Raw genomic sequence first — 14772 nt, 5'->3', positions numbered from 1 at the left:
CCCTGGAGGAGGGCATGGCAACCCACTCCAGTGTTCTTGCCTGGAGAATCCCATGGACAGAGGAGCCTGCCAGGCTACATCCATAGGGTCACAAAGAGTCAGACACAACTGAAGTGACTTAGCACACATGCAATATTCCATTGTATTTATGTACCACAACTTCTTTATTGATTCATCTGCTGATGGATATCTAGGTAGCTTTCATGTCCTAACTATTGTAAATAGTGCTGCAATGGACATTAGGGTACATGTGTCTTTTTCAATCATGGTTTCCTCAGGGTATAAACCCAGAAGTGGGATGGTGGGGTCATATGGTAGTTTTATTCCTAGTTTTTTAAAGGAATGTCCGTACTATTTTCCATAGTTGCTCTATCAATTTACATCCCCACCAACAGTGCCAGAGGGTTTCCTTTACTCCATACCCTCTCCGGAATTTATTGTTTGTAGATTTTTTTATGATGGCCATTTTGATCAGTTTGAGGTAATTTTGGTTTGCATTTCTCTAATAATGAGTGATGTCGAGCATCTTTTCATGTGTTTATTAGCCATCCATGTATCTCACTCCAGTATTCTTACCTGGGAAATCCCACGGACAGGGAAGCCTGGTGGGCTATAGTCCACGGGGTCGCAAAGAGTCAGCCATGACTTAGTGACTAAACACAACAACAAGCCATTCATGTCTCCTTTTATCAAGTATTCATTCAAATCTGCGGCCATTTTTTAATTGGTCTGTTTTCTTCTTCCTTGTGAATTACAAGGATTCTTTCTATAGTCTTAATGTAAATCCTCTATCAGATATGTATTTGGCAAATATTTTGTCCTGGTCATGACTTGTCTTTTCATTTTCTTAGAAGTGTCTTTCAAAAAGCACAAGTTTAAAATTTTGATTTTAAAGTCCAATTTATCTGTTTTTCTTTTATGTTCATTATTTCGTATGTCCTGTCAATAAATCATTGTCTCTGCCAAAGCTGTAAAGACTCCCCTCTGTTTTCTTCTAGACATTTATAGCTTCAACTTTTACAGGGAAGTCTAATATTTATGTATGCATGAAGTTAGGATTGAGATTCATTTTCCTCCATTCAACTATGCAATTGTTTTAGCAAGATTTATTTAAAAGGCTGTCCTTTCCCCACCTAATTATCTGAATTATTTTGGAATCTTTGTTGAAATCAATTGATATATTTGGGGCCCTCTATTAGGTTTCATTCATCTCTGTCTATTGTTGTACCAATACTGTACTGTTTTGCTCACTACAGCTTTATAGTAAGTCTTAAAAAGAAGTAGTATAAGTCCTCCAACTTTATTTTTTCCCCAAATTATTTTGGCTGTTCAAAGCACTTTGCATTTCCATGTATATTTTATTTATTGATTGATTGATTTATTTATTGATTGGCTATGCTGGGTCTTTGTTGCTGCGCTGGCTTTTCTCTAGTTGCCAGGAGAGGGGGCTGCTCTCTAGTTGTGCTCGGGCATCTCATTGCAGTGGCTTCTCTCTCTGCAGAGCTCGGGCTCTAGGGCATGCAGGTTTCAGTAGCTGCAGCACTTGGGCTTGGCAGTCATGGTTCCTGGGCTCTAGAGCACAGGCTCAATAGCTGTGGCACACGGCCTTAGTAGCTCTGAGGCATGTGGTATCTTTTCGGACCAGGGATCGAACCCGTGTCTCCTGCATTGGCAGGTAGATTCTTTACCACTGAGCCACCAGGGAAGCCCCATCATGTGTATTTTAGAACTAGCTTGTCAACTTCTAAATCAAAGTGCTTCTGGGAATTTAGAATTGCATTAAATATATAGAAAATTTTGAGAAGAATCACCCTCAATGATTATGAGTCCTCCAATCCATAATATATTTTTCAAGCTATTGAAAATATCTCTAAGCAACATTCATAGGTTTCAGTATGCAAGGGTTGCCTATTTTGTTAAATTGATCCTTAAGCAGTTCATGTCTTTTTATGCTATTCAAAATGCTATTTCTAAAATTTAATCTTCCGACTTCTAGGTATGTATCCAACAGAATTAAAAGCATGTTCACATAAAAACTTGTATACAAATATTCATTGCAGCACTTTTCATAATAATCAAAAAGTGGACACACTCAAATGTCTACCAAACTATGAATGAATATGCAAAATGTGGCATATCCATATAATCCACTATTCAACTATAAAAAGGAATGAAATACTGATAGATGCTACCACATGGGTGAACCTTGAAAACATTATGCTAAGTGAAAGAAGTCAGACACAAAAGACCACACACATTACATGATTCCATTTATAGGAAAAGCCCAGAATAGGCAAATTCATAGACAGAAAGTAGATTAATGGTTGTCAGAGGCTAGGGGGAGGAGGGAAAAAGAAGAGTTTGCTATCAGACATGAGATTTCTCTTTGAGGTGATATAAATGTTCTAGAATTAGATAGTGTCATTGGTTGTACAATTTATGAATATACTAAAACCCATTGAATTGAATACTTTGAAATAATGAGTTTGTGAATTATACCTCAATTTTTAGAAACCGTCTCTTCCAATTGTTTATTGTTACTGTATAAAAATATGATTATTTTTCAGTTATTGACCTTATATCCTGTAATCTTGTTAAGTTCAATTATTATACTATTCCTTAGAATTTTCTATGACATAATCTTGACATTCACAAATAAAGAGAGTTTTACTTTCTTCTATTTCTCCTCACCTTACTGTGCTTGGCTGAACTACCAGTATGCTGTTGAGGATGATGTGTTTGAGAATTTGAAAGTGAATGTTATAAATGTTAGCATGATATAGGATATTCTTTGTACTATTCTTTAATCCACTTCATGTCAAAAAAGCTAAAACAAAACAAAACTGAATACTATGTTCCCAGCATGGTTCTAGGCATATATTGTTATTTAATTCTCTCATTACCTCTTTGAGGCAGGCATTATTACCTAAGTATTAATTTACAGGCAAATATTTTAGAAAAGAGGAGACTGAGGCATAGAAAGGTTGAGTAGCCTACTCAAGTTCACGCAGTAAGCAGCAGAAGCAGTAACAGTGAAGGCAGCCTGGCTTCACTCTATGCTCTTTAGCATGATGCTATTCTGTCTCTCCATAGAGTGTATTTTTAGCTTTTGTTTCAAGGTTGGAGGGTGGGGAAGGGCATGTAAGCTTTTATTTGGAAGGATCACAATTTTTTGTTTTTTTTTTTCCTCTTAAGCCCCAGCCCTTGTTTCACCCTTGTATTGGTAACTTTGGGATTGTCCCAGTTCTGACCTCTTGAACATGTTTTCAAGATGTAGCTTCTAGCACTTTTAGCAATATTCCTTCACCCTGCCTTGTCCCCTTAACCAATTCATAGTTAATGAGAAGACTGAATAACTAAGACTTGGGGCCAGTTACTTATCAAAGGACATACAGTCATGTATGGATGTGAGAGTTGGACCATAGAGAAAGGTCAGGGCCAAAAAATTCTTGCTTTTGAACTGTGGTGCTGGAGAAGACTCTTGAGAGTCCCTTGGACAGCAAGGAGATCAAACCAGGCAATCCTAAAGGAAATCAACCCTGAATATTCATTGGAAGGGCTGATGCTGAAGCTGAAGCTCTAATACTTTGGCCACCTGATGCAAAGAACTTACTCATTGGAAAAGACCCTGCTGCTGGGAAAGACTGAAAGCAGGAGGAAAAGGGGGCAACAGAGGATGAGATGGTTGGATGGCATCACCAGCTCAATGGACATGAGTTTGAGCAAGCTCCAGGAGGTGGTGAAGGACAGGAAAGCATGGCATGCTGCAGGCCATGGGGTCACAAAGAGTTGGACACAACAGTGATTGAACTGAAATGAACTGATAAAAACTCAAATTATAGCACTAAAATTAAGTAGTTATATCAGACAATAGTATAATTGTTCCCCAAAAGTGGAACAATTTGGGTGTAGGTAGTTAAATTGGGCAGAGAAGGCAATGGCACCCCACTCCAGTACTCTTGCCTGGAAAATCCCATGGACGGAGGAGCCTGGTGGGCTGCAGTCCATGGGGTCTTGAAGAGTCGGACACGACTGAGCGACTTCACTTTCACTTTTCACTTTCATGCATTGGAGAAGGAAATGGCAACCCACTCCAGTGTTCTTGCCTGGGGAATCCCAGGGACGGCAGAGCCTAGTGGGCTGCCGTCTATGGGGTCGCACAGAGTCGGACACGACTGAAGCGACTTAGCAGCAGCAGCAGCAGCAGTTTGATTGGGAGGCAGCAAGAAAGACAGAGAAGGAAGAAAGGTAGGACAGGACAACAAAGGCACATTATCAACAAGAAACAAGGGTCACTTGTGTAAAGACCACTCTCAGAGGGATGCAAAATACCTCTCATAACAGTCCTCATGGAAGCTGGGAGGCTGGAGTATTTACCAGTGACTTCCATTCTTCACTGATCGAAGGTTTCTCCTGATGGGGAAATACAAATTCCTCTACATTCTAGGGAGCTCCAGGGAGGCCCAAGAAAGCTGAATGTAGAAAGACAAGTGACAGTGTCCTGGGTTAGGCTGCTCTGTGTATAGGGGAAGTCAACACTGTCTCAGAAGTGAGCCAGGGGATTGCGATGCAGGCACCAGAGGAGTCTGCTACAACTTGTCATGACCAATGGTTTCCCTATGAGCTTCTGAAGTTGTGAGCAAGCAGCCATGTTACATGACTAGCAAAAAAAAAAAAAAAATGAGTATGCGTAACTATAATAAAACAAGTATATTGAATAGTCTGTGCTGACTTTTTAAATTACAAAAAATGTTCTCTGAGTAGAGTGTGTGTGTGTCTGTGTATTGTATAAACCTCTGAAGGTACTGTGTTCCTTTTTTATTCTTGTTCTTTTTCCTTTTATTTATTTATTTATTTTTTTGCCACTCCATGCAGTTTGTGGGATCTTAGCGCCCCGACTAGGGATTGAACCTGGGCCAGTACAGTGGAATCCAAGATCCTAACCACTAGGCCCTCAGGGAACTCCCAGGACTGTACTTCTCATGTTCTTTGTTTGCTTGTTTTTTAATTAATTTTTCTTGAAGTATAGTTACTTTACAACACTGTGTTAGTTTCCACTGTAGAGCAAAGTGAATCAGCTATATGTATACATATATCCCGTCCTTTTAGGATTTCTTTCCTGTTTAGGTCACCACACAGCACTGGGTTCCCTTAGCTACACAGTAGGTTCTCATTACTTATCTATTTCACACACAGTATTAATGAGATATATATATATATATGTCTATATATATATATGTGTGTGTGTGTGTGTGTGTGTATATATATATATATATATATATATATGTCAATCCCAATCCCTCAGTTCATCCAGATGTTCTTATTTGCAGAACAGATATAGAGACACAGATGTACTTCTCATGTTGATATATTGATGTCCCATTCTGGCAGATGTGGGTGGAATGGGGTAGGGCATTAGGAAGGACAAGGGAATATTTTCTGAGACTTTGCTCATTTACTCCCTGCTTCAGATTCTTGTGGCTCCTTATTGTGAGGAAGTATACTAAAGTAATTAAATGTTTGGGTATTGAGTCAGTTTTGGGACTATTTGAACATCAAAATAGATAAATATGGTAACGGACTATAATTTTGTGTTCTAGGACTCCCAAGATCATCCTCATATTCAATGATTTGCTGCAAGAACTCACAAGGCAGTGAAGTCGCTACACTGATGTTACAGTCAGTTAAGATGAAAGGACATAGATTAAAATCAGCAATGATGAAAGGGTATAGATTAAAATCAGTAATTGCAAAAGGCACATAGAACAGAGTATAAGTGAGGGAGATGAGGCAGAGTTTGAAGCTGTGCTCTCCCAATGGGGTCCTGCAGACATTCATCACATGAAGTACTGCCAATCGGAAGTTCACTTGAGTCTTGATGTCCTGGGTTTTGGGGGAGGTTGTTTATATAGGCGTGGCTGACTCCCTGGTGACTGATCTTAATTCCCTAAACCTTCGAGAGGTCAAGCTGATACTGTGTGGTCCAAAGCCCACACCATAAATCACATTGTTAGCATTACTCACTGGTGTGGTCCAAGGCCTCGGATAAATAAAATCACTCTTAACAGGCAGGATATTCCAAGTGCTTAGAAGTTATGGCTCTGAAGCCTGGATGCTAAGTTGCTTCAGTTGTGTTCCATTCTTTGTGATCCTATGGACAGTAGCCCGTCAGGCTCCACTGTCCATGGGATTGTCCAGGCAAGAATATTGGAGTGGGTTGCGATGTCCTCCTCCAGGGGATCTTCCCAACTCAGGGATGGATCAAACCTGCATCTCTTACATCTCTTGCATTACAGACAGATGCTTTATCGCTGAGCCACTAGGAAAGACCCTGGAGCCTGGTGAGGGCCACACCTTTCTTTGGAATATACGACATTTGGACAACCTGAACCTGCCGAGTTCATTCTGCACAATGCAAATCCACCGAATAAAAAATAATTCATGAATTTATACTGAAATGAATAAACAGATAGATGGGTTGATAAACAGGAGATAAGGAAAAGTTCCTTCTTATAGAAGAATAACTAATGATTATGAAAGATAAGATGGATTTAGAAAAATTACAATTCAGTAACCATAATAATAATCGCTTCAATCAAGAATCATCAGGTGGACTTCCCTGGTGGTCCAGTAGTTAAGACTGCATGCTTTCAAAGCAGGGGCACAGGTTTGATCCCTGGTTGGGAAAGTTCTGCATGCATGCCATGTAGCCAAATAGATAAAGGTCAACAAAATTGAATAATCACTTTAAAAAAAATGACTGTAGAAGTGTGTGCATACGTGATTACATTTTTAAAAAGTCACCAGTGGATGCTATAGTGAGTTGATTGGCGGTTCCCCCAAAGATGTGTCCGTCTCCTAATCCACAGAACATGTGAATGAGACCTTATTTGGGAAAAGGGTCTTTGGTGATGTCAATAAGTTAAGGATCTTGAGATGAAATCACGCTGGATTAACCAGGTGGGCCCTAAACCCAAAGACAAGTGTTCTTAAAAAGGATGGAGGAGAAGACAGACATACAGAATGTGAAGACAGAGGCAGAAATTAGAATGAAGGGGCCAACCTAAGGAATGCACTAGAAGCTGAAAAAGGCAAGGAAGAATTCTCCCCGAGAGCCTCCAGGGGAAGCACACAGCCCTGTAGACAGCATGATTTGGGGCTTCTGTCCTCCAGAATTGTGACACAAAAATTTCTATGGCTTTAAGCCACCCAGTTTGTGATAATAAGTTGCAACTCTCATAGGAAACATACAGATACTAAAACCAGCGGTGAAGGAATGATGCTTTGGGAGTTTACAGTCTTAAAGTACCAACAAAATATTACTATAAAAGAAAATATAGACACTCTTTAGTGGAGATAGGAGCCCCTCGTGGCTCAGATAGTAAAGATCTGCCTGTAGTGTGGGAGACCTGGGTTCGATCCCTGTGTTGGGAAGATACCCTGGGGAAGGAAATGGCAACTCACTCCAGTATTCTTGCCTGGAGAATCCCATAGCAGGCTACAGTCCATGGGGTCGCCAAGAGCGACTTCACTTTCCCTTCACTTTCACTTTAGTGGAGATGCCTGGCAGTAGCACTTTAACCAAGCTTATTGGGTTCAGAAGTCAAATATAGCTGGTTTGAAGCTCCACTTGTTTTAGCATCAATTTATATTAGTTTACAGCTTTTGGGCAGTTAACTTCATTAAGCCTCAATTTCCTGTAAAATGGAAACAATAACCAATACCCATAGTGTAAGAATATTTTGAGGATTAAATAACTATAGTTATAGATATACTATAGTTTGTAGATAAACTATAAAAAGACCATAGCACAGGACGCAGCACATTCATATTCAATACATATTGGCTACACTTTTTTTTCTTCCCCAGCAAAAGCAGCTGGACTTTATTGCAGGGGAGCTCCAGAGGAGCAGGGTAAGTGAGGGTCTCTGCATAACTCCATTGTAGTACTGACAGGTCTTAGATCTGTCTGGAAAATGGGAGAGGATCTATTCTGCAGGTTGGACACCCAGGCCCTCTCTACTTGGGGCCAAGGTAGGAAACAGCCTTTCCTGTTTTCTCCAGGGTCTCCAGCAGTGTGCCCACACTATGCTCAGAGGTGATGCAAACCTTCTTGTTGGGCAGGTCAATGCCAAACTGAACTCCTCCTAGCTTGTTGAGGATATGAGTGACAGCATTAGCACAGCCTTCACAGGTCATGTCCACGGAGAACTCATGCTTTGTTGGAACTGAAGAGGTGGCGGCAGTGGCATTGGTGACGGCTTCCTGGCTCTCCATGTTGGTTATTCTGATGAAAGTAAAAGTGTAAGTGTTAGTTGCTCAGTCGTTTCTGACTCTTTGTGACCCCATGGACTGTAGCCTGTCAGGTTCCTCTGTCCATGGAATTCTCCAGGCAAGGATACTGGAGTAGGTTGCCATTCTCTTCTCCAGGGGATCTTCTGCTATAATTTACAGAATGAGGTTTAAATTTCCTGTAACCTACTCAGGGAGATAAAAGATATCATTCAATGATCAAGTTGATTAGACCATACCCCTATCTTTCCAGCCTATACTTAAAGTGGGCTCTAACCCCTGACCTCTTGGTCTCCAATTATGCAACCTGGCTTCTTCCAGACCCCTATCAGCTAAACTATAGTCACAGAGCTCAAGAGATCATCCAATTCGTAGCTCAGACCACTTCCTCTACCTGCAAAACTGATGATCAAGTAGGCTTCCTGAAGCTCTGCTCACTAGAAGGAATGTGACACATCCCTGTCTTTCAGTGACACCTGTGGCTTCCAAAGAAGCAGGTATAAATGCAGCTTTTCTGACCCCATTGCGGTTTCCCTGGAGGGTAAGACAAGCAACAGAGATAGCAGCCAAAGATGGTTGATAGGATCTAAGCCTCAGAGAAAATGATAGCGGGACTTACTTAATTTCTGATTTTTTCCCCCTTTTTTCTGTGGGATCTTACTTCTTTGGCAGGGGGCTGCGGCCATGAAGAAGAAGGCGATGGCGCCCACTGCAGTACTCTTGCCTGGAAAATCCCATGGACGGAGGAGCCTGGTGGGCTTCAGTCCATGGGGTCGGGAAGAGTCGGACATGACTGAGTGACTTCGCTTTCACTTTTCCCTTTCATGCATTGGAGGAGGAAATGACAACCCACTCCAGTGTTCTTGCCTGGAGAATCCCAGGGATTGCGGAGCCTGGTGGACTGCTGTCTATGGGGTCGCACAGAGTCGGACATGACTGAAGCGACTTAGCAGCAGCAGCAGCCATGAAAGTACCAAGTCCAAACCACTGAACCATCAGGGAACTCCCTCATTTCTGATGTTGTAATTTAAATTCTGATGTTGACCTAAGAGAGTGAAACCAGTTCTCCCCAAGCAAAAACAGGATTATTGTTCCCCCTCCCTATGCCAGAAGAGAAAGGAAAAATGGAAGATTAAGGCCCCTCCCCTAATCAACCCAACTGCCACAAAACTTGACCTTCTTGTATCTTTCTAAACAATGGTTATCTTTTTGTAACATTAGAATATATGGACTTACTGACTACATTTCAAATCTGTCAACCCCCAACACTGCATTTCTCCACAAGCTAAATAAACAAGGCTGCCTCAGTGGAGATACAGTTTCATTACTTCCTCCCTCAACTGAATGTCTCTATTAACCTAAAACAATCTGAACCCTGGGCTTCAGTTTCCTCAACAGCAGAATGAAGGTGATGAACTACTCTAAGCTTCCTACCAGTTTAGATACATGGTGATTTTCTAATGGGATGGGAGGAAGGTGGGAAATATGAGAAGAGTGTCCATGGACACTTTTCTTTGGTCATGCCTTGCAGCATGTGGAATATTAGTTCCCCGACCAGGGATTGAACCCTTGTGCCCTGCATTGGGAGCACAAAGTCTTAACCACTGGACCACCTGTTAAGTCCCTCATGGACAGTTTCTGAGACATCACTAACTTGTAGACAATAAAACTCAGAAGGAATTGAAGATGTGGATGGGAGAGGAGGAAAGACTTTTAACTATAGGATCTTAATTCATCTTGCAACCAAATTGCCTTTGTTTCCAGAAAAAGAGTGTGTAAATGATTAAATGGAATTTCTGAATGGGCATTTAAAAAATTGTATTTGGATTTATTCATTCAATAAATATGTATTTAGAGCCTAATGTCAGGTGTAGCACTAAGTACTGGGAATAGAAAGAAGGATGAGTTAAACACAACTCCTTCCTTGAAGGAACTCATGATCTGTGAGAGAAAGGGGCAGATATACAACTAATCATAATGCCACAAGATAGTGTTAAATACGGTAAATATCATAGGCACCATAGAGCAACCGAAAAGGAAGCAATTGGTCTTGCCTTGGAATGATGAGGAACGGTCATGAAAGACATAACCGTTGATCTGGATCTTAAATTCCACAGGCAAAAAATGGAATGAATTTTTTTTTTTGGAATGAATATTTTTATTTAAAACAAGAACAACAAGGCTCGTTGTTGACTTTTGGTGCTGTGTAAGTCGCAAAGAGTTGGACAGGACTGAGCGACTGAACTGAACTGAACTAAAATCAGATTTAAAGGGCTCCCAGTGGCTCAGTGGTAAAGAATCCACCTGCAATGCAAGAGACACAGGTTTGATCTCTGGGTCAGGAAAATCCCCTGCAGAAGGAAATGGCTACCCACTCCAGTATTCTTGCCTGGGAGAGCCCATGGACAGAAGAGCCTGGTGAGCTACAGTTCATGGGGGTGCAAAAGAGTTGGACAAGATTTACAGACTAAACAAGAACAACAGATCAGATTTAAACAGCTGGGTTGGGAATTATTTGAAAAATAACATGAAAAGTTTGCAGTGTTGGGAGTATGTTTTCAGTAGGGAAGATGACATTCTTCAGGTACTATCATTAATTTTACCAAAAAGACTTTGTGATGTTTTATGATGCTATTTGTAGACATGTTGCAACATCAGAAACACTTGCATTGACTTAAGGTAAACTAAATTTCACTTAATGGGCAAAGGAACATCACATATGGTGACAGAGTAATATTATTTTTAAAATACTAAAATTTTCCCTTAATATTTTTTCTCTGATTTATGTGACATAAACAAACTACATAATGGTGTGAGGGACTATACAGGTTTTATTGCCACTTGTTTGGTATTGCCTCGGTAAGTTCTGAGTACCAGTTGTGGGTATCAAACTGTCATAAAACATTTATAACATGCCACTCCACTTTTCATACAGACAAAACTTTAGTGCTCACAAAAATACAAATGAATAGTAGTGAAAACTTTGCTTTATTTATATAGATTACAGATCTCCAGTCAGGAGTAAGAAAAATAAATGTTGTATGGAAGATTTGTTATTTCTCTGCAGGGTCTTAGATTATCTGGCAAATTCCTTCTCCAAAGAAAACCACTTTTCAAAGATGTCCTCAGAAAATGCATACTGGGATTAACATAAAATCGGCAAAGTCACTTGTGTCCACACATTTGAATTCATTTGTAAATGACGACTACTCACTTCCTTGCTTCCCCACCCCAGGACAGGACTCCAAGCAGCAAAGGTGACGAAAGACTTACAAAAAAAAGGAATGAATAGGAACAAAAGGATGTAGGCGCCAGGAGGAAAACAGAATCTTCCTGGACAAAATTAATCTCAGAAGGAACAGCAGGTCCCAAACCAGGGATTACTGAAGTTTAAATTGCTTTTTGCATGGTGATCAGAGATAATGTATCAGATTTATTGTCTTCTACGATGCCTGTCTTATTTGTTTAACCTTCATGTTAAGCTTATCTTGAGGGACAGATTTCTGTACTAAGCACATAAATAGGTGTTAAACCTGTATTGATTTTTTAAAAGGGTGATGGTCAATCAACTTCACTGTTATTAACTTTTACTTTATGCCTTAAGGACCAAATAGTGATTTCTATGATTCTTGTTTCACTACTCATAAGTTACTAGAAGAAACAACAACTCTCACATACAACAGGGAACAGCAAATATTTTTTCATTCCCCTCCTCCCCCAAACAACCTGGACGCCGGACAGGAAACGTTTGGGTAGAGTCCTACTTAAGTTCCAAGTCTCAAACAAAAAAATCCAACATAGTGAGTTTAAATTTATGGTAATTAAAGCCATCCAGATGGTGGCTGTATTAATCAATGAAGAGGCAGTATTCATCTTGGGACAGAAGATTCTGAAACCCAGAATGAGAAAAATCCCCAAGGTGGGGGTGGGGACAGTTAATAAAAGCCCCCCAGAGAAAGGTCCTTTCAACGAGGGTTGGAAAAGAATACGTTTGAATTTGAATCTCTTTGAATATAAATCTCCCCTAACAGCAGGAAAAGGGTCCTCTAGCCCAGCAAGCTTTGGGCAGGAAGGGAGTAAACGGAACTGTTAAAACAGTCTGCTCAGCTGTTTCTGGTTTGGGACGGGGGCAGAGAAAGGAGTCGCGATGTGGGAACTGAGTGAGTAACTCAAAATAACTCGAAGGGTCAAATAACGAACTCCAGGCAAAGCGTTGACAAGCCCCCGCCGCAGCACCCCGCGCCGGGATTCCGCTCAGTTTCCCCCTGCTTCTAGGAGGACGCCGGCAGGCGCGGCCCCTTCCCACGCGGGGCGCGGCGAGCGCCGACGGCTCCTCCTGGAGCAGCCGAGGGCGGGAAGTCCGCTGCTCGCGGGCTAGGGCTGGCGGCCGCCCTGCGATTCCCGGAGCCGGCCTGGGCCGGGCAGGCCTCAAGCCTTCTCCGCCTGGGCTGGCCTTCCAGAGGCGGCGGCGGCGGCGGCGGCGGCGGCGGCGGCGGAGGAGGAGGAGGCCGTCTCTGGCCCGCGAGCCGCGAGCGCGGGGCGCCGAGGGGAGGCGGGGCGAGGCCGCGGGGCGGAGGGGGGGCGGGAGGTGCATCCTGGGAAATCCACCAACATGGGGCGCAGCCACCGCCGCCGCCGCCGCCGCGAGTCCCGGCCGCGGATGCCGCCGCTCCCCTGACGCCCAGCTGGGGCCTCGCGGCCCATCGCGGCCCGGCTTTCCCCGGCACAGACCGGCCAGCGCGCCCTCCGCCCGCTCGCCTGCGGCCATGTGAGGGGGCAGCTCCCTCCGCCGCCGCCGCCTCCTCTTCCTCCCCCCGCCCCCTCCCTCCCCTCCCGCCCCCCTCTCTCTGGGCCCTAGAGGAGCCCCCACCGCAGCCCGCCCGCCCTCCGCCGCCCCCACGATGGACAGGAACTACGCGACCTCCGGCTTCGCCGACCCGCCGCCGCCGCCGCCCGCGCCCCCCGCCGCCCCCTCCAGCGCCGCCGCCCCACCACCCCCAGCCCCCGCCTGGGCCTACGAACCCCGAGCCGCGGCCGCCGCCTCCAGCAGCAGCGGCAGCGGCGGTAGCAGCCCCAGCCTCAAGGCCAGGTAGGGAGGGTGGGCGGCGGGGGGTCCTGGCGGGCCGGGAAAGGCCGGGGATGCGTTTGGGGCCTTTGCCCCCGTGCAGCACCGCCCGAGGGTTCGGGTCGGCGGGGAGCCCCTCTCTGCTCGTCTCCTCGCCCTCACCGTGCCGGGAGAATTGGCTGGTAACTCCTGTGGGGTGGTTTCGGGGTGGGTGGGGGCGCCCGATGCGGGGTTCGCAGCGGGAGAGCGTGGGTAAAAGAGAGGCTTGGGCGGGAGTCGTGGGTCCCCTTCACCTCCGCGTCCTAGGCTCCCACATGGTGAAGTTTGCGTTCCTGGCTGAACTCCGCGATCAGGGAAACTCGGGACTCGTGCCGGGGGGCCAAGCGGGGCGCCGAGGAGTTCGGGGTAGTGACATTCCATTGTATTGTGACGGACAATGTGGTCTTGGGGGCCCGGGCAGTGAGCGTGAGGGTGGGGGAGGCGGGAGCGCTAGAGGCGCGGAGCCGAGTCTCTGACAGTGGGGGACCTGGGGCGGGGGGGTGGCCTATGCTGCGGGAGAATCCCGGGGACGCGGGGGCCTGAGAGGGGGCCCCGGGGATGCGAACGCTGCGCCTGGGCTGGGTGACATATGTTCGCAGTGGTGGCCAAGATGAAGCTGTTTCTCTTCCATGCGTTCAAACTTACTCTTGGGTGTCCTCCTCTTAACAACAGCAGGAAGTAAGGAATCTCTCTTAGCCTTCTGTGTTTTGGGGTGATTAAGAGTTGGGAAGAAACCGGAGGTGGGGGGCGGCCAGTGAAGGCCGTAAAGGTTGAAGAACCGAAGCATGCTTCTCCATCTCGTTTCTGAAGCCCCGGCTCATTATGTAGCGTGGGGTTCAAGAGTTCATCTTTGCTCCAGCATGACCAAGGGAATCTAAAATGTTGACTCTTACTAGATGTTTAAGCTCGCGGGAAATGTGTAGTAGTGCTACACTGCGAAACGGTCCATTTGAATGATAACTGGAAGGCGTGGTTTGGTTTGGACGATTTGGGAGCGGGGTGTTTTAAAGCCACCTCTGCCGAACAATGCAGAAAGCTGGTAGGTGCAGCTTCTGATTACAAGGACCAGGGAATCCTGGGTTGCTAATGACTTCATCCTCAGCTACCAACAGGAAGCTTCGTGGCTTTATGATCTCATCAGATTTTTTTTATTATTGTCACAACAGAAGTGAACTTTTTTTTTTTTTTTACTTTATATATATTACAGTATTCTAGGTTTTCTTCTTTTGTAGAAATTGCACGTTCATGATTTGGAAAGTAGGTGCGAAGAGTAACTGGTCTTTGTCTTAGATAATACCTTGGGATGATTGTTGAGAGAATGAGAAAAAATTCGTTCAAGAAAAGGAAAATATGCTTTCACAGAAAATTTAAGGTCC

At 44.2% G+C, this 14772-nt stretch overlaps 2 protein-coding genes across 9 annotated transcripts in view; one reads left to right on the top strand and one right to left on the bottom strand.

The window, feature by feature from the left end:
* Positions 1 to 7852: 7852 nt before the first annotated feature.
* On the bottom strand, positions 7853 to 14463 carry LOC110140545 (copper transport protein ATOX1-like). 3 transcript variants are annotated; one of them, XM_020899043.2, is made up of 2 exons: positions 14042 to 14463; positions 7853 to 8287 (listed from the first exon to the last, which is right to left on the bottom strand). In XM_020899043.2, exon 2 carries the CDS (start codon positions 8275 to 8277, stop codon positions 8020 to 8022), a length of 258 nt encoding a protein of 85 aa, XP_020754702.1. In that variant the 5' UTR covers positions 8278 to 8287; positions 14042 to 14463; the 3' UTR covers positions 7853 to 8019. The 3 variants fall into 3 exon arrangements, with proteins under 3 accessions (XP_020754702.1, XP_020754700.1, XP_020754701.1); XM_020899041.2 differs by lacking the exon at positions 14042 to 14463 and adding an exon at positions 13651 to 13774; XM_020899042.2 differs by lacking the exon at positions 14042 to 14463 and adding an exon at positions 13520 to 13761.
* The window catches only part of QSER1 (glutamine and serine rich 1), a 79312-nt gene continuing 76973 nt past the window's right edge, over positions 12434 to 14772 (top strand). For 2 of the 6 annotated variants that reach the window (XM_020899038.2, XM_020899037.2), the window contains exon 1: positions 13910 to 14074. Coding sequence is in view for 1 of the 6 variants with exons in the window: in XM_070473205.1 (XP_070329306.1) it covers positions 13194 to 13381 (188 nt within the window). In the remaining 5 variants the exon portion in view is untranslated. Of the gene's footprint in view, positions 12453 to 12895; positions 13382 to 13909; positions 14075 to 14772 lie in introns of those variants that run through there. The other 4 variants (XM_070473210.1, XM_070473205.1, XM_070473208.1 and 1 more) reach the window with 4 other exon arrangements.

The sequence above is a fragment of the Odocoileus virginianus genome, chromosome 10 (assembly GCF_023699985.2).
Source record: "Odocoileus virginianus isolate 20LAN1187 ecotype Illinois chromosome 10, Ovbor_1.2, whole genome shotgun sequence".
NCBI classification, from domain to species: Eukaryota; Metazoa; Chordata; class Mammalia; order Artiodactyla; family Cervidae; genus Odocoileus; species Odocoileus virginianus.
The sequence above is the reverse complement of the archived record's forward strand: the minus strand, read 5'-3'. Positions and strand labels throughout refer to the sequence as shown.

Bases quoted from the DNA above. Each gene is read 5' to 3' on its own strand.
- LOC110140545 (XM_020899041.2), bottom strand. From the start codon at position 13,673: ATGTGGGAGCCTAGGACGCGGAG. The intron at 8,288-13,650 runs GTGAAGGGGACC...TACTTTCATCAG, and splicing joins TGGGAGCCTAGGACGCGGAG to AATAACCAACATGGAGAGCC.